General features: G+C 39.0%; 1 protein-coding gene across 1 annotated transcript in view; it reads left to right on the forward strand.

The window, feature by feature from the left end:
- fto (FTO alpha-ketoglutarate dependent dioxygenase) overlaps positions 1-24,533 on the forward strand; it is a 138,940-nt gene that overhangs the window by 37,690 nt on the left and 76,717 nt on the right. Inside the window, exon 7 of the mRNA XM_007552190.2 lies at positions 5,716-5,835. Coding sequence (XP_007552252.1) covers positions 5,716-5,835 — 120 coding nt within the window. The remainder of the gene's footprint in view (positions 1-5,715; positions 5,836-24,533) is intronic.

The following is a 24,533-nucleotide window of genomic DNA, read 5'->3' on the forward strand; positions in this document are numbered from 1 at the left end:
AAAGCCACTATGTCTCTTCCCAGGTGGGCGTGTGACAGAGTGCCCTGAGGGACACCTCCCACCCCACATATGAGCTAGTCTCCAAATAGTAAATATTGAAGGAAGGGAATAGTCTTTTTTCCTCATCTGACAGAAAGTAAACTGAATAAAGTGTGTTTAGCCTTCCAGTGTTCGTTTTAGGGTCACGATGCCTCCTGAGGTTCTCTACACATTTTTTTGTGTTTTTTTTTTTTTTAACCACCATAAAGATTATACAATCATTGTATTCTCATAAATTGCAGTTTATTTGTATTTTTTAAGATGTTTTTGTGCTATAGTGGCCTCTGTTTCGCATTACTTGTTGCTAAATTCAAGGATTGTGAAGTAGTATTATTACTGACGTTCTTCATAATAATATTAGAAAATAAAACAAGAGCTTTTTATTGCTAAAGATATACATGGAAAAGGCTCACGTTATTTTGTGCAGTCATACCCTTGCAGATATACACCCACTCTGGCAAGTGTGTGGTAGTAGTGGGGAGACTCACAGAGAGTTTGGGGAAAGCAGTTATTCTGGCTCTTGTGTGAGGAGGCTGGGATTGGTAAACAGAGAAGGGCAGAGAGGGATCGATTACACTCTCATCAACCCTCACCTGAGGGCTCCGGCCCTGGAAATTGATTGGACCCGCTCTGGGGAATACTGTGAAGGTGTGAAGAAAAAAATATATATAATTGTGCCTCATTAAATGGGAGGAAAAAACGAGGTTTTCAGAGCTTTACCAGCAGAGATGCCATAGTGGGTGGTCGCTGGACTAATTTGAAGCTAATGTGTAGTTAGTGTGTCTATCACCTGGAGAGATGACAGCGACTGCCGCAGGGGAGTCACCCTCCCTTACCTTCTCAGAGGAAAAACTCAGCCTAACAGCCTCTCCTCTTTTTTTTTTTTTTTTCGCACAGACTTTCGATCCGCCTGCACGGGAAGGTGGCATTTAGTCCGAGTTTCCTGCCTGGCAGCTCTCAGCTGGGTGGCCACACTCCAAATACCAAATAGCCAACGCTCCTCGGTTGCTTTTAGATGGCCTGCTTTGTGGTTGCCTCTGGCCTGCGCTGTGGGGGACAGGCAGCCGTGTCAGCTCAAAGTGGAGACACAGGTTGGTTTCTTCCCACCAAAGGACAGGCAGACAATCAGAGAGACAGAAGGAGGGACAGCCTGGGAGAAAAGGACGTCCGATATTGGCCCTCGCGGCTTTGTTGTGTGTTTGAGCTGTAGTGATCGAAGGGGAGTGGATCTGGAGTGTGTTGAAGGGACCATAAAGGATGACATTTCTTTGAAGGGTGTGTTGTATGGAGCGACTGGGAGGCTGCTGAGCAGTGCCACTGGCTGTGTATTCTCCCTGACATGCACCAGTCCTTGCATGTCATCCCCACTGAGATCAGAGCCTTTTGGGAGTAAATGGCAGGATGACTCTGTGCACAGCTTCTACCTCAGACAGCCCTCACTTGGGTTGTTTGTGTAAATAGTTCTTGTCCTTTGTTGTTTTGGGGGTGATGGAGGGGAAGGTGACACTCACCTGACACAACAATGACCACATAAAAATGTCAACATTTTGAAAGAAGAGTTTTGGAAAAGATTGTTCAAAACTTTTCAACGATATTTCATCTTAGGCCTGAAAGATGAAGGCCAATTACACATGGAGCACATGTAAAGCACAAATTTCCAGTTTTGCCACAATTTCTTGTTTTAATCAAGGTTTGAACTTTGACTGGACCATTCCAGCACATAAATATAGTTTAATTCAAAGTGTTCCATTGCATGGCTGACTGAGTGTTTACAGTTGGCCTGCTTGAAGATGGACTTACACTATATGATGATGACACCCTCGTGTTTCACTGTTGTGATGTGCAGTGTTAGTTTTCCTCCATTCATATGTAGAACAAAAAGTTTAATTTTGATGTCATGCATCAATAACTCCTCCTCTTGGTTGGTTCTCTGATTAATGGTCTTCTTGCCCGACCGATTTTACAATGACTGCCATGTCTCTCTCTTAGTTTGCAGTTTTGTTATATTCCTTGTATTTTCAGATGATGGATTCACTCATTCATCTCTCTAAAATATTGGGGTGTTGTTTATTTTTAACCTAACCCTGCTTTAAGCTTCTCTACATTTTTTTCCCTGAGCTGTTGCTGTGTTCCTTGGTCTACATTTTTTTCAATAATGTTCACTAGAAAGCCTCTGAGGCCTTCAAAGAACAGCTGGAGTTATACTAAGATTATATCACACACTGGTAGCTTCTATTTTCTAAACAGAAAACTTTTAAAGTTGCACTAGATTTTATTTGCAGATATAAGAGCAAAGGTTTTAGAAAACCCTGTTTCCCTCCACTTCACAGTGCGTTACTTTGTGTGGGTCTCTCACATAAAATCTGTAGTGAAGTACGTTAAAACTTACATTTGTAACATGACAGCATATAAAAAAGTTCAAGAGGTATAAAAACTTTTCCAAGTAACTGTATTTTGGGACTTGAAAAGTTGTGTTAAACACAGAATACTTTGTATGAGACATCAGATAAAATGACAAAAAGAATCCTTAAAAAGGATTTCATTTTTTAATTCCATAGGACATTTTCAGCTGTATTATTCCGCTTAAACTCGTCGAGATTATTTGGACGTTTACAGCTGAAAAGTCTCATCTTCATCCGTTTGCTAATGCTCTGCTAGGAGAAGAATAAACAAAAATAGTTGTCAGAAGGGAAACAATAGTGCTTTGAGTTCCATGTGATATATGGCCCTATTGTATGCCAGTAGACTTTGTGCTGTGCAGTTGTCTACATCAGGCTTTAATGGGGTTTGCATTGTTTTGGGTGAATGCCGCTTCGTGGGACGTTTTGGGGGAGGAGGGCAACTCAGCACCTTCAGTTGATGCTGGCAACATTTGGAGCAATCTCTGACACACACACTCACATGGCCATGTTCCGCAGAAACATTACCAAAGCCACTCGCACACTTAAGCAGACAGGTACAAGCAGAGGCACAAACACACCGAAGCTCGCTCAGCACAGGCCCAAACTGACAAACATGCAAGCTGAACAACATACGCAGAAGTAGCAGGGCTACACCTGGCTACGCGTAGCATCCTTTCCGAGGATTAATTCAGCACTTCAAAAGAGCAGGAAACAAAAACACTCCAAGCAGAGGAGAGAGGAAGGGGGTGGGGTGGGGGGTAGCTCCACAGCAGACACTGTCAGCTCCAGACGGTGCAGCAGAGGAGGGGAAGATGGGTGGGGTTTTCAGGTGTGCTCGCTCCAAGGTGCACAGATCCACTCATATACATTATTTGGTGCAACTGTATTCTTTGTTTCCAACTTTGTGTCTTTAAAAGAAGTGAATGTTTGTTATCTATGGCTAGAGCATTTATTAATTGTAGTCTGTGGCATCAGTGCTTTACTGCAACATGGAGGTTTTTATTTTGTAGCCATTTGAGTGCAGATTTGTTGCTGTGCTTAACGTCGTCGTCCTTTTGTCCAGCCTTCAGCTGTTGGTCTGATGTTCACACGTTTTTCTCTAGAATACGTTGGTAAATAGACTCATGATAATAATAATATAATTTTCCATTGTCAACCTTGCTGTGATTCTGATGGGCCTTTCACCTCATGGATCATTGCTATCCATCTTAACCTGATTGTCTAATGTGTCCTTTAAAAATATATTTTCGGTGTTGGAGGATGGTCTCTAAATGGTTTGGAAATGTCCTTAGAAACATTCCCAAATCAATATTCAGCAACAATGCTTTCTCTGACGTCAATGAAGATGTCTTTCATTGCTGTTGTGTAAACACGCATCGCTCCAGATTAGCAAATTACCAAAACCGCTTTTCTAGAGATATTCAAACCTATATTATGTATTTGCTTCTTTCAATAAACAAGATAACATGTTGACTATTAATTAGAAGCACTTAACTACTGGATTCTGTAATGTGGAATACAAATGAACACACGTGCTGCTGTTATTTCTGTTATTTTGGATGCTGTATGACACTATCGTGTCCAAAAATATTCATACTTTTTTCCCCCACATTTTTTCACATTCCAACCATAATCAATATACTTAATTATGATTTTATATAATGGATGCACAAAGAGGTGCAAAAATTGTACAATATATGGTTTTCAAAACGTTCTGCAAAAAAAAATCTGAAAAGTGTTGGGTGTTAAATCTAAATTTACCCTCACTTGTAGAATCACCTTTGGTTGCAATTTCATCTACAAATCTTCTATGAGCTGTAGCTACCAGTTTTGCACATCTGGTGACTGCAATCTATGGTCAGAGTTGTTGTTCTGTAAGGTCTAACCCAGCTTTAATTCTTTTTCAGAATCTAACATTCAACCATTATCTAACATGCGTATCCTTGCAGGGTTGCAAGGGAGACTCAGCATCCAACATATTTTATGCATTATAATCATTCTCCATTCTTTCAATTCTGACAGCTTTCCCAGCACGATACTGCCATGATTATAGTAAAGATGGTGTCTTCAGAGTGACCTAAAAGTTGCATTTCAGTCTCATCTGACCAAAGGATTTTCTGTGTTGCCTACTAAATTAAAAGGGCGTGAAACTATTTGAATTCTTCACTACACCCAAATTTTGGCTTAATTTTTGCTTTTTTTTGTAAAGGAATATGCAACTTGTTCACCTCCATAATTAGTTATAACAATAGACTTTATTTGAGAAATATTTATTTCAGATGTAAATACAATACAGAAAAAATACAGTAGTCATTTTTTTTTCATTTTTTAAATTTAAATAAAATATTGTCATCAGTCCAGTCCAGTAGATTGCGGTATTGCACATCTAAACGTTGCTTGCCAACCGTCATAAAAAAGACGAAGAAGCAGAAGACGTCGCCATGTTGTTACACTGCCACGTCAGAGCGTAGGGCGGCTAGGGGAAGCGGGGAAAGTGGGGGTTCTCACGAAATTATTATATTACGAGAAATTTTCGGGAAATAACTGCGGGAAACAATGACAAAATACGGTAGTTTCCTGGCCAAGACGGGAGACTTGGCCGGTATGGGACTCTGTCCGTGGTTTAATATACACTACCAGCGGCAATATAGCTCCGTAAAGTTTCGTCTGTCGCTCGCTAGGCGCTGGTGGGGTTTAGGGTTTAGGCACTCTGATTTGGTTTTAGCTTGCCAAGGTAAGGACCCACCTGTTAGGGCCTTCATCAGTTTTTCTCGCTGGTTGAGGGCACAAATAGGTCTTTCGGAAGTTTTAGTCAGCGCACTATTTAATTTTATTAAATTGAAGCCGACATGATATTGTCTAAATTTGCACCAGTCAAACACTATATCATAGAACAGACCCAATTGCGTCAACAACCCAGGAGGTGAAAAAATGACGGCCTCCATGGGTGAAAAATATACCAAAAGATACATATTATTTGAAGTAATTATGAGATTTGACATATCAAAAACATTTTTTTTACTTAATATTAAAATGACAACATTTTTATTTATTCCAACCATGGATTCGTTTAATATCCTACAATTAAATGCTTTAGTCTTTACATGCAACACCAAAAGAAGATAATTATTCTTTTTATTTTTTATTTTCCCATGAGTTTATTTAGAATTATAGCAAATTTTAGCTTGACTGAGTCTACATGCGTTTAAGATGGTGAACATTTTAGTGTTTGCATGCTGTTGGTATTTCTCATTGCTTGTTTGTGTTTCCGTAGGTGGAGTTTGAATGGCTGCGGCAGTATTGGTTTCAGGGCCAGCGTTACGCCCGCTTCTGCAGCTGGTGGACCCGGCCGATGGAGCAGCTGGAGAAGGACTGGAAGCTCATGGAGACCATGGTAAATCGGTTTCAAGACACACTGCTTAGGAAAAAATAGAACAGAAACACTTTGTACACCAAACTACAACTCCTTCCAATTCAGTACATTTTAAAGGAGTACCACCAAAACTATTAAACTGTTTTTACATGTGTTTAAAAAGTCCATTAATTAATATTTGATAATTGATAAGAAGTACTAGATTTATTAATGGTAGTCCTAATTATGAGGATCCATTTACAATAGGTAATTTAAAAATGGTAACATATGGTATACTTTGAATAAATAACTTCTATTAAGTAGTAATAATCAGATTAATATTATTTCTTTTATTAGGCAGTTCAGCCCAAAACTATTCATATCCCTGGCAGATTTTAATGTAAAACTTTACTTATTAAACCAAGAAATGTATTTTTGATAAGAAATGAGGCACTTCCAAAATATAATAATATAATATAAAGAAGTATATTTTAAAAATATTGTTTTCATTTACATTTTTTTTAAATGGCATGTGAAACATTTTAAACCATTGTCAATATTTATTGGGCAAATCTTTATAGGTTCTTCTTGTAGTTGCTGACCAGCGTTTTGCAGGTTTCCACTGGTATTTAAATGATTTAGATTTTGGTGATGAGCTTCAACTGTAAGCGATCTGCTGTCCAGTGACGCTCCTTGGGAGAGAATTAATGGTTTTTAGCTGCTCACCGTGCAAGCTCACGTTGCGGATATACGATTTTTAAAGAAAAAAAAAACAGTAGGATTAGAACATCAGATTTACAGTTAAGTCAGTACATAGTAATTATGCTGTTGGTTTATGCCTCCATTAGGTTTTGATTTGAAAAGTTTATCTACTATGCTCTTTAATTATATATATATATATATATATATATATATATGATTATGTTTTCCATACCCAGATACGAGAAGCAGCAGGGGGCACTCTTGCATCACTGTAGCAGCTGCTTCTTCAGCGGAGAGCGGAGCTCCTCTTTTCCTCCCTGCAGTCAGTCTCTCTCCCGCTCCTGCTGTCTCTGGGAGCTCTCGGTCTCTGTCAGTGTCGAGCGCTGAGCAGTAATCACATCTAATGCTCAGGCGGGGATAAAGACAGGGGCTGGAGGGGAGAGTGGTGCCTGTGCCGCTGCTGCTGCTTGGCTCTAGCGGCAGGCCCGCTCTGTCTCAGCCAGCCGGAGACCCTGACAGAGAGTGGGTGAGGGGGCTTTAGAGCTCCACCTCTGGGTCCAGAAGAAGTGTGTGATTCGGACCGGTGTTCGGGACAGGGCTTTGCTAAAGTGGAAAGTTTCTTGTGTTGGTATTCTTTAGTAATTTTGTGCTTTTCAGTGAAAACTATATATGATACTGTAAATAAAGTTGAAATTCTTTTAAGTAGAAACATAGCACACTTGGCAATATAATTTCTCCAGTATTTTTCTTTTTTTAAAACTTGAAATTACACTGTAATATGTTTATTAGAATAAATTAACTTTATTTATGTATTTGCCTAAATAATTTATTTTTGTTACAATGTCAAAAAGCAAAGGCAGCATCTCCTCTGGAGAAAGAAATAGATGTAAAAGAAACACACCAAAAAAAAAAGGAAAAAAATAATAAATAAAACACTGGCACAGCACACAAAGGTAATGATTCTCTATTGTGATGAAAGACAACATTATTGCTTTTGCTAGCAGTATTTACATACATGCATCGACCTCAGATACGCTGATGAAACAGCACTTCATAAATATGGCTTATAGATTTCTCTTTGGGAGCTTTTGATAGCCGAGGCTTTTCTGCCATTGGATTAAAACACATTTCCCTAAATTACTTTGAGTTATTTAAATAATGGTGGTCTCTCCTGCAGTCCCCTATATTGGCATATATTTTACATTTTGAAGCTGGCAATTGACAGCGCCGTCTAATTTGGTGAAATACGAGTGACCTAGTGTGAGCAGATGCTGTTTACCATTTATTTATTTACATATTTTGGTTGCCTGCGGAGTGGATTTTAATGCGACGCTATTTTTTTTTTTTTTTAGTCAAATCTGATATCGGTGTGAGTATTTTAAAAAACCAAATACGTGTCTATTTAAATAGGCTTTATAAAATGACACCGTATTGTTTTATATACTGCGCTGTAGCAATAAAAGGGCCTATTGTTTCATCCTGCTAAAATAGTAATACAAACCGCCAGGCTTCCTTGCTTTATTGTCATATTTAGCAGCAACGTTGTGGGATGCGCTGGGCTGCGTATGCGTTTGTTAGTCTGTATGAAGAATATTGCAATATGGAGAGACTGGCTCCTGTATGTGGATACTGTCTCTCCCTGGGGCTCCCTCTCTGCTCCTCAGCCTGTTGTCATGCAAATGCTCATCCTTCTATTTGAATGACATTCTGATAAAATACATAAATAAATGTATAAAGAAGCAAAACAAAACGAGTCCACCGGCTTGCTGGGCACCTCTGTTTTTTTCTTTTTTTTCTTTTTCTTTTTTTCTTTTATAAGACTCTCGAAAAATCTTCAAGTGTACTTCACGTGAGAGCGCAGCATAGTGATAATGTGTATAAAGGTAAAGGTAGGTAAAGGTTGTTTCGGGCAGGTGGAAGAAGGGCAGGAGCTGAAAGGTTTCTATGTTCCCCTGTGATCCGGGGTGCTGGATTCCATTTAGACCCGCCTGGCTCCGAGCCTCGCGTTCCCCCAGGACTCTGCTATCGTTGGAGTCGTACAATAGTGACATTTCCTTAAACTAGCAACAATGAATGGCCTCTTTGTGAGTCACAATAGGCAGAAGATCTTGGCTCTATGCAGAATATTTTAAATACCGGCGTGGTATTTTTTTTTATCTTTCTTCTTTTCACTGTAGGGGGAGAAGCGATGGCGAGCTCATGAGCACATTTCTCTCTCTCTCTCTCTCTCTCTCTCTCTCTCTTTCTGTTGTCCTTTTTGCTTGTGTGTGTACGCGTGTGTTTGCGTGTGTTTGCACAAGCCATTGATGTTAATGTATGCACTCGGCATGACTTTAATTGATTTAGCAGCTCTGCTTGCGCAGTACAGCTTTTTCCCTAATTTGTCACTTTTCTGACTTCTGTGGCTGCTCATCTCACAACTTCAAAAGCCAGCACTTGCAAAGAGATTTCAATGCACTCCATCTCCTTCTTCTTCTTCTTCTTCTCCTTCTTACTCTCGCTCTTTATTTCTCTAGTTCTCCCTCTTTCTTTTCCTCCATCTCACCATATCTCTGCCCACCCCCCCAGCCCCTTTTCATTTGACAGGAGAGCGAGTCTTGTAGATGGAAATCTTTTCAACGCATATCAAGGAAATTAATCCACTTTCATTATAAACGGGATCCACACTGTTGAATACATTTGTATACTTCAAGACGTACAAAACAGGAAGTGGTGTCGGGGCCGCGTCTCCCTCCGCTCCGTTCACCCAACCTGTCAGTCCCTGTTTTCTGACGGTTTGGTCACAAACAAACTCACTCGTGAGCTACATTATCGCAAAGCTCTCTCTGATTTATAATAGAGGCTAGCTTTTGTACATTTGTGTGTTTGCACAGGGATAATGTTTGGTGACCATTTCAGCCCCCCCGCCAAACTCCTCACTGTAATAACAGTCCTCGGAAACAATTCGGGCTGCTGAGGTGGGTAGCGCTTGCAATCATACGCGGCCTGGCCCGGCCGCCATCAAGAGCTGATTAGGTTATTGAGCAAACGTGCAGACGAGGGGGTGGGTGGAGAGGGTGTAGAAAGAGGGATGGAGAGTCTGTAGAATCAGAGGAGGAGGTGGAGAGAAGTGAGAGAACGTTTGTGTGTGCGTGCGTGCGTGTGTGTGTTGGGGAGGGGGTGGGGTTCAATGTAAATGTTATTGCTGTGTGAGCTCATTTGATCAAAGTCCTGGAAAGGTTAAGCGAATCCAATCTGGTTTTGTATGGCAGAGTGGAGACACAGGCGCTGGGGAAGAAACCCCCAGGACGGAGAATGGATTATCATATTGGCGCTAGAGTAGCAGGGGCCTCCGACGGACAGTTTACTCTGCCCGTAATGCGTTTAGACAGCAATTGGCCTTAATAACCTTTATTGACTTCAGCGGGTCAGTGCCAAGAATCTAATTATCAAAGTGTATCAATTTCGTTGGAGTTTAGAGTTGCACCGCTCAAAATAATTATTTTAAGGTCGGACCGGGGCAATTAATCCCCTCTCTCTTTATTTGATGGCTTTGTAAAACATTATAAATGTTATGGTTTCCCGTTGTGCTAAATAATTCACAGAACATTTTTTTGTGTGCATGCGTGTGTGTAAAAAAAAATTTCTAGAGAGCTTCCTGGTCCAGGTGAGGTGGGAAAAAGGCAGTTTTCTTTGTATGTCTCTCTTTTTTTTTTCTTTTACAGCTGCATGATGCAGCAGATGTTTCCCAGCACTCATTTTTCTCTTTTACTTGCACAGACTTTTATTCCCACTTTAAATGCACACATGCAACCCAGATTAATTATAAGTGTGAACTAAGCAGTAAACTGTTTAAGGACCGTTTTTATTGCTCATTATGAAGCCATTTATTATCTCTAACATTAAATCACACTGTGTGTATGCGGCATATTGTTTTGCGTTTAGAGCTCTGTCCTCAGTAAATAGGCTTATACGTTTATTTTATTCCGATTCTTTGTGGTTCTTATGCGCTGACGGTGTGTGTGAATGAGCGTGCGAGTGTTGATTTATTTGTAACCATCAGTGTTTCTGTTTGTGTGTCCACAATGTGAGTGTAGGAAGTAAATAGTGGAGCTGCAGAGTAGTTTATCCTTCCCTGACAGCCAGTAAGTGCTCTTACCTGGATAGTAGTCGCTGTTTTTCCCCTTATCGCCGAACATAGACTGGAGGCCCTAATCCACACGTTCATTACTGCGCGGCCTTGTTTATCCACAGCTCTTTATTAGCTTGCTTGCTTTGCCCTATTTAGACAGAGCTGTGTAAGAAAGAAATTACTCCGAGATTATTGTTATTATTCATTTAAAGAGGAAATATATGGCTGATAATACATTTTACATCACACAGCGGCTCATGTTTGGAAGCATGAAAAAAGAAAATGAAAAGAACCAGGAAGAGACGCGTTGAGGCAGAGCAAGAAAAAGGGGAGAGAAGAGGGGAGAAAATGTAGCGGTGCGAAGGTATTTGCAATTCTCTTTGAAGTCCCTATTCAACAGGGTAAGCTGAATTTTTCGGCAGTGCCTGATAGTGTTTCTTCATAAACGCTTAAACCCCTTTAGAGAATTTCCATGGGCAGATATACGCGGTGGCTTGAAGGGAGCGTTTATGTTACCTGGAGCCAGTGCAGCCCGCAGCTTTGTACCTAAAGATGTACACTAGTGTTGAATGGAATCCCGCAGAGGTTTGTCTACGACAGAATCTCACTGCAACATCGCTGTAAGCCGGAGTGGGGAGGGAAAAAAAGGGAAAATGAAAGCCCTGAACAGCTTTAACCCTGTCACAGTATTATGGCTGCGCTCGCATAATAGAACAAAAACACTAGTGTCCATTTTGAGAAGTTTAAAAGTCTCATGGTGTGATGGCCTTTTGTGAAAGATGAACAAAGACACTTTTTCATTGTGACTTTGATATTTATACAGAACAAGCAAAAATGATCTTAGACAGATTTCAGCAAAGCTGTAGAATAAAAAAAACCCACAATTTATTGTTAGTTTAGTTTTATGACATCTGTTTTATAAAAAAAAAAATTCAGACACTGATTTTCCACCAGAATTCATTTTATTTTATTTCTTTTGTTTTACTAAAGCCAATGTCGTGAAATCTAAAATTTGGAATTCAGAAAAATAAGCCGAAAAACAACTTGAGTGAAATATGGCATCTTATAAAAAACCCTAATGAATTTTATACATTTATATTCAGTTTTGTTCTTCTGTTCTTTATATAGTAACAAGCTAATCTGTTCAGGTTACCAAGTTGTGCCTCTGGTAACTTGCCAAATGTAGTTAGAGGCTACATTACCTTTATAAGCTTGACAGGCTGAGAATAGAGGAGAGTAAATCCTTATTGTCAGTTTGAGTAAATAATTGCCTTTGGCTCATTATCATACAAATGAAAAAAAAAAAAAATATGATTTGGTCTTCCTTCAGCCTGCTGTCTAGCAGTGTGCAGCAATAGGTGGGAGAGGGGTAACCCTGTGCCTTATGTTCATAACTCTGGTTACTTTGTTTGGCACAAATACTAAGAACAGTGTGAAGGCAAATTAATTTTAAAACGGGCTTGATAGCAGTAACCGGCCCATGTCTAGTTTTTGTAAGGTTTCTTTTTTCCCGTTTACGATTTTGTTTGATGTACTAAAGTAATCTGTTTGTAATTTTGTGTGATTTCTGTAAAAAAATTATTAGAGTTTTTAGAAACTGTTCTAAAACATACAAATAAAATGTATTATTATTATTATTATTATTATTATTATAAAGCAATTCAGGTTAGGTCAAGTAAAGAATGTGTGAAGAAGTTACTGCAACTGCTGATGTGCCTTATATTTTAGTATTCTCAGTAAAATTAAGGTTATTATTCTGTTGTCAGAATTTGTACTATTTTATTAAAAATTCGTTCTTCCAATAACATCATGTCTTAAACGCTGTGTGGGATGAAATTAGTATTTTCTGTCACGATTAACTCAAACCTGACCAAGCTTGTTACACTGCTGCACCTGAGGGAAATATCATCATTATTGACTGCTTGTCTGAATGTAGAAACTGCACAGAAAGTAATGGCGTTTATTTATTTACTTTATTTACTGCCTTAGAATGACGGCTGCGTACTGTCGTCACCTTATCTTTTCACTGTTATTGTGAGAAGATTTATTCAAAGTTTTGTCCTCGGAATTGTAACGTCGACAGGATTTTTTTTCCTTTAATTCCGTCTGTGGGCTTCGAAGGCAGCTTGTCTCGTCTTCTTAGAAAACAAATGAGCACTTTACAGAGACTGATCTGCCTTATCCGCTTAGCAGCACCCTCAATCCCTGCTTTTATTTATTTACTCACTTTATTTACTTGCTTATTCATTTACTTACCTCTGTATGGATTTGGTTTGATTTCTTCCCCCCTACCCGTAGCCACTCTCCCTCCCTTCCTTTCCTCTCCTCATCCTTGGCCCCGATCAGCAAGATAAGCCTTCAGAGGAGGGGGAGATAACATCCATTAAAGTGGTAAAGAGGACTTATGGGGCAGCCCAGATTAATCACTGCTCACTTTAATCGCATTCAGTGCGGACGGCGACGTTAGCTGCAGGGCTCAGCTTCTTCCTGTGTCATACCATCAAAAAAAAGAGAGCAAAAGAGAGATGAAGGATGAAGTGTGTGTTTGTTAAAACATGCCTTGATGGGGGAGAAAGTATAAAAAGATGAAAGAGATATTTCCGAACATCTCACAGCAATGCCCGCCCCTCTTCTACCTGACGAGAGACGCTAATGCTAACCAGCATTTGACATATAATTATGGCTCTACTTTGATCCAGGTGTAATTGTTTACTCCTCTCACAGGCAATCATGTCACAGAAGTTTAGCGAAAAACATTGCCATTGACAAAAGAAAACATCCTTATTTGTCATTAAGACAAGAAATTAGATTTCATGTATATATTTATGTAATCATTTTACACATTAAAAATATAGCGTCTAGCTCAGGGATAGTTGCAGTGTCTTGCAATAATATTTTCCCATTTTGTCTCGTGATAGCCTTCAATCGAGGTGACGTGGTAACACAAAGTGGTGCATAATTATGATCTTGGCCTAAAAGGGGACACTTGGTTTCTAAAGTATTTTGACACATACAAAAATTTTATTCTGATACCCTTTAATGAAATCTGGGCAACCAAATGTCTTTAAAACTGACCTAATAAATATGCCCATCATCTGTGCAAAATGTTACCATCAATATCTTTGAGTGACATACTTAGATGTTTGTTCGACAACATTAGGGAACCACCTGCTTCATGAAGACCAAAGCGCAAACCAGAGATGCTAACATTCTGAACAGGTAGTGCTAGGTTTTTTTAAGCACTGTGGTCTATGCTAACAGGCCTAACAAATAAAGAACCAAATGACAAAATAGCCACTATGGTAACACCAGAGAGTCACAGTTTAGGTGAGATAATCTGTTTAAAAGACAAGTATTCGTTGTTCTTGCCTGCATGGAAGAGTAGTAAGATTGTTAAATTGGTGTTAAAGAGCCATAAGACGCTTCACAAGCCTTTAAGGGAGACAGAAGGCATTTCAAGGTGCTTAGTTAGATGAGACCAAAATTATCCTTCTTTGTCTACGTGCTATGCTGGGTGAATAATTGTACACTCTTAACTCACCATCACCAGGGTGAAGCAAGGTGATGGCAACGCCATATTATGGTGATGGAGCTAAATACTGGGTGGTCCTGGAAGAAAACATGTTTGAGTCTGGAAAATACTTGACACGGAGGCAGTAGTTCACCTTCCAGGAAAACAAAACAAAACTAACAAAAAAAAAAAAAAATCAAGGCTCTAAACATGCAGCCAGAGCAACAGTGTAATGATTCAGATTAAACGCGTTCATGTGGTGAGCAGGCCCTATCAAATACAAAAGTGAAATCCAAATAAAAATATGTTGAGAATTGAAAAATATATTTTCACAGGTGCTCTTCAGCTAGTAAGACTTGAAGTATTGTGCAATGAAGATTTACAAAGTTGGTGAGACACAAACCTTAAGACTTGGAACTAATGGCTGCAAATGGTAGTTTTGCACTTTGAATTTTAAGCTCTTCATTAGAAGAAAACCATTTATCATTGTTATTACACTTCACAGCTAAGCACTACTTTGCAAAGTAATGCTTCTATATATAAAGTTTTTGGTTGCAACCTCCAAATGAGCTCTGCCCTCCAAATGAGCTCTGCAAGCCAAACTGAACACAAATACAGGTCTGCAATCCAGAGCTCTGTATATTCTCTTAAACAAGTCTTTTAAATCCAAATCTGAATTTTAATCAGCTCCCGTGGTTGCCATTTTTATTATTGTTTATCTCCAGCTCAGATTCATCTCACATTTATTTCCAGAGCCCCTAATCACAGCTGCTGTCTCTGAGGGCTTTATTTTACCCACACAGTTGAAACAATAAATGAAACCAATTAATGAAAATCAAAACAGCCCACCCCAATTGTAGATCCCCTAAAAGTGGAAGAAAAACAGTTAAAGCCTAATTAGGGACAAAAATAGAAGATAGGTGTTAGCAAGGTAATCCGTTTTTTGGTATTGTTATGCACCAGTGAGCTCAAGATCCAAAGATAAACTGAATACACTTCTGTGCACCAGTCATAAAACAAAAAAGGGTCAGCCATTAATAAGATGACCACTAATCAAATTAGTCAACTGATTTCTTCCAGATTATTTTACTGTTTTTGATCTTAAGATGTCCCAAAATACTGCTTTTGAGTTTATTATTGTGAGTAGCTTAAGCAGAAACCATTTACAGAACCAACCAAGACTTAGTATAATTTATTCCCTATAACACAAATCTTTTACCTTACTAATGTTTGTGTCAGATTTGTATGTAGTAAAAATGCATTTCCAGCTACATTTTATTGGCATCCAGGATAAAGATAAGTAAAAAGGCTAAAGGTGAATAAATTGGGCTCCCAGTTTGTAATTTACAACTTTCTGTTTTAGTGGGCTAGTCGCTTGACTGGATTATGATCCATGTTTATCTTGCACGGTTAGCAGAATTGCAAAGGAGGTAAAAAAAAAAAAAAAAAAATTAAAAATAAAACGTCCAAAACCTGTTGTTAAAGAATGCCATCTTTCCATATCAAGTCATTGTGATAACCATTATCCATCCGTCCTACCATCACAACGGTAAACGTGGAATTTGCTGAACTCAACTAAGACTTTATCTGGAACTAGGAGCTTTGTGAATGTGTGTGGAATTATGAACTATTTGAAATAACAAGAGAATTTAAGTAACAATTGAACAGAATTACTTAGTGATACTTGATATTGGCAAAACAGCCAATATCAATTTTTACAGCTTCTTGCAGTGTACAACTGGAGTGCACCACCTACATCAGTGTCTCTGTCTGTTGTCATAAACACCATGCAGTCTTCTCATATTGGCCAATAATCACACTTCTGACTGCCTGAAAGGTCAAATGTTTGGAAGCAGTAGCAGCTTGGCAAGCATCATCATAAATAAAAGTTCTCAGCAAATATGAAACGATAGTAAAGCTGATGCTGTAAACAAGATGATGGTGTACATTAAAGAAGAAATCCAAGGAGCATTGAGTGAAGTTCTTGTCAACGCCTTTTCAAAAGAAGGCTTGTACAGCACAAGAAGCACAGCACACTTGAGATCAAACTGAAGATCTTTGTTCTCTAGTAAAACTCTGTAAAAAACATTTTTTTACAACTGTTTTCTTTTTCAACTGACAGTTCTCTGTTTTTACATTAACAGTTATATTTCAGGCGTTCAGAGTGTCCATCCTTGCGCAGTGAAAGGCCATTGCTATTCCTTCTCTGCAAAAAGAGATCTGATGTGTGGTGTTAAATGGGTGAGATGTAGGACATTGTAATTAACGCTAGTCCTTTAGCGAGCCCCGCCTCACTCAGCTGGGAGCGCCCGATATAGCAGTCATTAATTCCTATTTGTGCGTAATGAGAGGGTCATGTTGGAAGTAATGAATTACTCTTTTATTTGGGTGAAAGCTGCAGGGCAGCATCCTCTCCTGGCTAACAGTCTCATAAACACCTTTTAGCCGCTCTCATCAGCCTCCCTGGCTGAGAACCATTCACACGTGCACATACACACAAAACATAATGAGAGTGAAAAGCACCTGGGTGAATGTTTCAAGAAATCTGGTATTTGGAGATGTGAGTATTCTGAATCTAAAACAAAATTCATTTAGATTACAATCTATAAGTGAAGTGTGTTTGTTTAGGGGTAACTATTCAAGAAGCATTCTGTGATTAAAAATCACCTACATTAATTCAGTTTTTTTGCTTTTCTGCCTTTCCAGAACTGATGAGCATCAGAATTGATAAGCAGGCTTGATCTCCCTGCTTTTTGTTGTTTAGTAATGTTTTCAAAGAACAGATTGTTTGAAAAATCCTTTGGGGTTTGTTTCCAAATGCTGATTAGATAAAGCACACTTGCAATAAAAGTTGGCCACCAAACATCATTCTTATTAGCGACTCTTTTGAGGAAAGATGAAACTAAAAATACAACCACAGAGAGCCAACACAGACACACACAAACACAAAAAAGTTTGATCTGTTTGAGCTCTTGGATGTGACTACACTGTATGGCAGATTTTTGATTTATTTCAATAATAACATCCATGAAGTAACTCAGTCCAAAGAGTACCATATTCAGTTTTAATTCCTTTTACTTAATTAGATTATATCAGCGTTCTCTCAGATCTTTGAAGAATGTATACGGCTTTGTTGAACAGGCATTATTAAATGTAAAAGCTTTTAGTGTGTGAGATTTTCATGCCAGACTGTAGTAGACAGTACGCATATGTGAGTTCCTAATCCAGTTATATTTAACTGCTTACTAATGTGTGCCATTGTCTGCAACTCAACAACCAAAGCTGTGGAGGGGTTTAAATAATGCAGTGAAGCACTGGATTTATTTACACAGGAAAACTGCAGATGACAGATTTTGATTGAAAAGTAAGATTCAGAATTCATGAATTTCTTATGTGCAAAAAATCTATAGATCAGCAATGCTTGATTGCTCCTGTGCTGGAATTGGAAACTTAAAAATCCCACCAAAGATGTTGACTGTTAAGGCTTCTATAGGAACCTCTAGGATCTTTTTCTCATCCAGGCCTTGCTTGACATTACCGAGATTTAATTTGTCAACTGAAGGCTCCTAGAGCCTCTTAAACAAGGCGTGTTTTTTCTAGGAATCAATGAAGCCAGGTACACCATCAACAGAGTAACTCTTTGCACAGATATACTGGTGGTCCACGTTAGCAAGCAAATACATTTTGTTTCTATCAATTCATAATCAGTTGTTATCATTCCATAAAGTTGTCTCTGGACTTCAGTCTTATATTTTTTATTCAAGTTATGGGGTCCAGCAATGAAGTCATTACTTATTTAGTTTACGTTTTATAGTTGCTGATGAAGGACTTGTACCAGCATTCATCAGATCATCCTATAGATATCTGGCATTGAGATAGTAATGGCATTTTGTTGTGTAATTTGCTAAACACCCATTTGTTCAGGGAGGTTTGCAAACATTCCCTATGTTTTAAACAAGGCCCTTCTCTGATGTGACAAAATGATCTCTCTTTCTCAGCATTTGTGAAAAATGCTTTTGTTTTACTAATTACTTTGAATGCTGTCATGGGAAACTCCATTTGGTTAGTGATGCAATCCTAGCTTTGGTTAAACCAGGTTTCCCTTATAAAATGTTGCTCACCCCTCGTAGTTTTAAGAGACTGCACAGTATGTCATGGCACGGAACCTATAATTTTAGAGATCCCAATCTGCTGCACTTAAGATACAGTCACTCTTTTTTACTGTACTGCTATAGCTAATTCACATTTGATGTAAGACATGACATTTAAGAAGGCCTGTAAAATCTCACTACTGCAGCCAGATGCTAAAACTGAAGAATCACTACTTCCCAGAACCCACGCAGTCTATCAAAACTTTGTTAGCTGTGCATTTCTGCCCCGGCGGGCATTTCCCCCTCTTCTAAAACCAAATTCTTCTATGTGAGCATGTCAAGATGGATGGAAACTCATTTTATTGGTTTAGCATTTTTGAAGACCTGATGTATGGTGCAGTGTGAGTAACACTGTAACTCTTGGGCTTAAAAAGACTGGCTTTGGCCCCAGTCAGCAAAAAGCTTTCTACTGGCAGGAGAATGAGGCACTGATCGCAATCTGCTATCTAGCTGGAATCTAGACTCAGCTTTCATAAACTGAAAGAGAGAAAGGGGGGTTTTAAGAGAGCAGAAGGTGCTTGAGTGTCGCGCTCATCGCAAACATCTCTGTCCAGCTCTGTCTTTATTGTCCTGAATTAGTCAAAGGGCCTCTCAAAGCTTCACTGTGATGGATGGATTGCGCATTCAAGCCAGTCCGCTCAGGAGGTTTTGCACTATCCTTTTTTCGCCCTCCTGGAAAACTCATTCACGCTAGGACCTATGTGACTGAGCCATTAAATACAATTGAATCCACATCCGTTCATGATAAGTCAGAGACAAAAACTTGTCCAAAAAATTAAGTACAAAAAAACAGGATGCAAACTTTTTATGTGATTTTTGTGGGTGCGTTGGATTGCAACCTGACAGCAGATTTGCCTTTTCTTCTCACACCAAAAGAAAGCGGCACAAAAGCCTGTGAGTTCTGCTTCATTTGACCCTGTGCAAAGCATATGTCCGTCCATCCTGCTCGTATTCTGCCCAAAAGATGGACTGCCGTAAGGGTCAAAGAAAGCGTCCCTGCCCACTTGAGTGTGTTACAAAGCCTTCAAACAAAATCACATGTCAGGGGTCTCTCCTTTTCGGGTCTGTCTCTATTTCTCCCCAACCCTTTGTCACTTCAAACAAGTTGCTCTGATGTTTTAGACACATTTTTCTAATGTTTTACACTCCATATAATCTGCTATGTTTTGCAAAGCCCATTTTACTAGCTGACGTAATTGATGGCGCCCAAGACCCTGCAGAGGTCAACGCGGTAGAAAGGCCTTGGTTTCTGTCACCATGGAGATGGCAAGACCACATCAGCACACTCACCGTTACCCTCTCACAAAAGCACATACACACATGCTCACACAATAATAATAACTACAATCCCCTGGCATCCATCTCAGGTTCTGAAGATAACTTTTTTAAAATGAACAAAGAAATGAATATATAGTCTTTGAATATAATATTTGTTATGATCAGTGTGGGTGTTAAAAAATTTAGAAAAATCCCCAACCAAAAACAAAAATGTTATGTTAGTTTCTTTGCATCTAGGAAAGCAGTTTTATTCACGATTTTACAAACTCTCCATCATTTTGCCCATGTGGTGTAAAGCCTTTTTAATGAGATGCCAGAGAAAGTGGTTGCTATGTGGAGTCTGTAGCAGCAGACCACTGCTTCTCCCAAATAATATTCCGTGTATATATTGAGAAATTCTGGAACCGATATCTCTTTTTCACTGAAGTTTATCAAAATTCTTGTTTTTATGTATATAGGATAACAAGATTTTTGTGGAATTTTAAGAGTTAAAGACCATCCCTTGTTGGTATGATAAAAAAAACTGTAGCAACAAAGAGGAAATAAACATATCTAAATGAATAATACTTTGTGGTATCAAATTTTGATAAATCATCATTTGTGCTACTTCAAAATCTAAAAATCCTTACTCTAAATCTAACCACTACCAGTACATGCCTATAACTAATCCTAATGTAAATTTAATTCAATTCAATTCACACCTTGGTCCCAAAACAGCACTCCTTTCTATGGGGTCTGGGCTTTGGGCCCCATAAGGAGCAATGGGTTCTCACAATGAGGTATTTGTTGGAAAAATGAGCCTTACAGTGTGAGACATAGTAAAGCACAAACACACATTCACACACATACAGAGCACATGCGCTCGTACATTATCAACCAATCTGGGAAGTAGAGTAAATTTAATTTCAGATATTCCCCATATTTCAAACGATCTATTATCTTGTGACAACAGGCAGATGGCAGAACTAATGTACATACAGTTACCCACACACCTTTTTTTATAACTGTGGTGTTGTGTTACAGAAAAGGGTACGTGGTGTAAGCGTATTTCTTTCCCAGATACTGTAGTTGTTCCACCGATAAAGAGCACAAAGTAACTCTGCGGTGGAAGGAAGCAAACACACACAGATCCCTTGTTCAGACTGGAAATGGCCTTGACAGGATCACAGCTCCCCTGTTGTTTATATCAGTGAGCAGAAGCTATCCATTACCCAGAGCAAGGTGCCTGATGCCTTTTTTCCCACTGGCGGTCAAAGTGATATTGGTTTCCTGTATTAAAGGGGAGAGAAAGATGCAGGCAGCTGTGAATCTGCTAAACTCCCACTCCCAAAGCCAGTGAAATCAGTTGTTGGAGCACCTGGTCGGAAATGGTGGCAGAAGTCCACATTGGTGAAGTGGTGACCTGTTAAATGTGCAAGAAGAGATTGATTTATGGAAGAATGTTGCTTGATAAAATAAAACAAGAACGCTAAATCAGCATTTTACTGTAAATAAAATTTGAAATGGTCTGAGGGAGTCCAATCAAAAATAATAAAAATACTCATTGCAGTAGGTGGTGCAACAACCGTGTGTTTTATAAAGAAGGTCCCAAACATAGGTACAACTGTGCTAACCTAAAGACACTTGATAAACAGTTGTAGCTTGTATTTGTTTTAACACTGTTTACCTTTTAGTCCCATACAGCATCTTCTGTCCAGCATCTGGAGTTTGATAAAAGCAGAGTCAAAGCAAAGCCAGACAGATGAGAAAAAAGCTCAGAAATTAGGAGTAGCTATGCATAAAGTGGGCTTTTACATCATTATTTCTAAAACGTGTGTCACACTATTGTGTTTCTGCATTGTGAATAAATATTTGCCCTATTGCAGATTTCACACTTCAGGGACCAAAGAAGTTCAAAACTGTTTTCAAATGATGATTTCAATTATTTCAATTAACATAAGTTAATTTTCAATGTCACTCTGGCCCAGTGTGTGGAAAAGGTAATTTACTCCATTGTTAAATTGTGAATTATTTGTGATTATCCAGACAAATATGTTCAGTTTGGTGATCCACATTTAGGCCTGATTACCATCATACCTGAAGAATCAAGAAGTTGCTTAAGTAAAACCAGTCTGACGACAGAAAATAGGCTGAATATTTTCATTAAAAATATTAAAAACAAAGTTGGGGATATCCATCAGCTTGGAAAGGGTTTCAAAACTATTTCTTATGATTGGGACTTCACTGAACCAAACTGAGAGCCACTAAACACAAATGGAGAAACTGAGGTGAAACTACAGGAGTGATTGGTTCACCAAAATTGCAATGTAGCCTGGAAGTCACAAAAACCTAACATTTAAGCAGCGTTTCATAAGAAGAGCATCATACCAGCAGTCAAAGTGGTGTCATATAAATAATAGAGTTGTGATTCTGGCTTCTTTATGGTCATCAATTTCTTACTTCACGTCGAAGCAAAGTTGGGTAATGCAACAGGGCAAAAACCTGAAGCATACCAACAGGCCCACCGTTGAACAGCTCAAAAAACAACAAAAATGTTTTCGAATAGTCTATTCAAAGTTTAAACCTAAATCTGGTTGAGATGCGAAAACATTATCTTAAACAGTCTGATCATGCTTGAGGTAGTAATATTACACAGAGCAAAGGTGGCAGTAAAATCAGTTTTCTGATACGTTCTTTAGCTGTGTCTTCATGAAGTGTCACGAAAATACAGATGAATTATAGTCTGAGACATAGAGATGCTCTTTGGATATATCCAAAGAGTGACCGTTTATTGATCAACTTTCGTCCAGAAATCTCTTATTAAATGAGTTATTACATAGTTTAATTTTGAGGTTTGTGAGCATTTGTGGCCTGCAAATGCAGAAGATTTCAGAGAGATTCAGAGTACTTTGGGTTTCTTGACAGTCTTTTATGAAAATCACCTCATGCATTCCATGGAGGTGTTGATTGCTTCCAAAATACTCTGCTAGTCAGCAAGTAGGTAAGTTTTATGGAGTGCAAACTTTCAGTGCCTGCACATATCTTTTTGTTTTAACAATACTGCCTTCAAACTAGTTGGCCATTATGTAATCAGAGACAGCTATTCTGTGAAGCTTTACATCATGTTGCACTCTGTGTGCAGCAACAGTCCTCCCATTGTGTTATTCTGTGTTGAATGAGTGACACGTTGTTATACGATAGAAATGCGATGGAATAGACAGATGCTTGTTGGTGTTAAGATACAGTCCTGACTCGAGGTGTTAGTGAGCTGCCCCAGGCTGCCCTCCAGCCAGCCTCCGCTTGGAACATTATCATCACTCCAGCTCTCTCCACAAGCGAAAACACCACCTTTGCTTGCCTGCGTGTTTGTTTACCTACTCTGCCTCTGCACAGGAACGGAAATGTTTATGCCGACGTTGTAGCAAAATAGACAGAGCTCAATTTGGGGGTCTGGGAAACGGGGATGGAGGTACCGAGGTTCCCCTTGTCCTCTGATTCACCTCGGGCCGTGGCCAGGGTCAGCGGGACATCTGTGGTCAGCACTGGGCTGATAGAGGTGGACTGTGAGGACAGCTACTGTCATCGAGGGGTAAATAGAAGTAAAGAAGGGGCTGATTTGTGCTAACATAAGCCCAAAGATAAAGGACTGAGGTCTGGCTTTGGCTGGGCTTGACCAGTAAACAAGCAGTGGGGTGCCTAAATGGCCTGGGGATCAGCCTGGGGCTAAACCTGAAGGCCTCTCTCAGCACTGAGTCCTTTAAACAGAAGATCATACGTGCGCACGTTCTGACACGCAATCACACATGCACACGAGAGGGCCCTCTACTGCAGACACACACAAAATTAAATGCAAGTCCATGCTCACTAAAATTAAGCATTGAGCAGTCATTGAGAAGGAAGAAAAAAGCGTGTGCATGTAGTACTTTCCAGAAGTGTAAAGTCATTAATGATGTCCTTATATTTTATATCCAAGGATGTTTTTTTCTGTCATTTTCTGTGCACATTACCACATTAACCTCATAAACACATAACTGACATTAAAAGTCTCCTAAACTCTTAGAATAAAACAGGGTTGTATCCTCATGTGACAGACAACTTAACACAAAACAATTTTAAATCATATATTTTTTCTTTAACACAGTAATAAGCAGCATGCGGCAAGAACACAGCTTACTCGTATTCCTTTTGATGAACTTTAAAAGCTTTAAAAAAATACCTCAAGTTGACCCAGATTGTTTTAATAGAATTCAACTTTTTTCATTCTTGGGTCTTTTTCTCTCATCTTTTTCTCAGAAATACACTATTTATGGACTGCTGGTCAGGCAATTTAAGGGGGAATTAACCACTTTGATGCATTCATCTTTAGCCAAAGTATTGGCAGTTTATGTCAACGTGGTGAATTACCAAGTCCTGCTGGGAAATGGAATCACCACCTCCATAAATATTGAGCAACCTCTGTTTCCACTGTGGCTGCCTATGTGCTCAATTTATTTATGGCTTCACAATCTTTTCAAGCATGCATTTTTTGCTGTTGCTTCAACCTCAGTCAACTTAGTTTTTATGTTTCTCCACTCTTTCTCCAAACTCTTTTGGTGCTTTCTAGATTGATTAAAAAATTGTACTTTAGTCAACATTTCAGTCTTTGTCTGAGTAAACCCAGGTTTGACTTTTCCAATGTTGCTTTTGGTTCATGACTAACTACACACCTGTGAGTGTTGTAGGCCATGTCCTGAATCTGATCGGACTCTTGTGACTCTTCACTAAATTCTAAAAGGGACTTTGCTTTATGGTTCGCTCAAGGTTGCTTGTGCACCTTTTCTGCCACATGTTTTCCTTCCACTCAATTTTCCAATATATGTAATACTCTCATCTAGAAGGATAAACTGGACAAGAATTAACTCAGCAATATACCAGGTGATTGTCCTTAAATTAATATTTAGTTTTAAATAATGTTTTTTGGTCTGTTCCAACCTTCTGTGAAACTGAGTTTTGAGTTTTCATTAGGTGT

The sequence above is a fragment of the Poecilia formosa genome, unplaced genomic scaffold (genome assembly GCF_000485575.1).
Source record: "Poecilia formosa unplaced genomic scaffold, Poecilia_formosa-5.1.2 Scaffold46, whole genome shotgun sequence".
Classification (NCBI taxonomy): Eukaryota; Metazoa; Chordata; class Actinopteri; order Cyprinodontiformes; family Poeciliidae; genus Poecilia; species Poecilia formosa.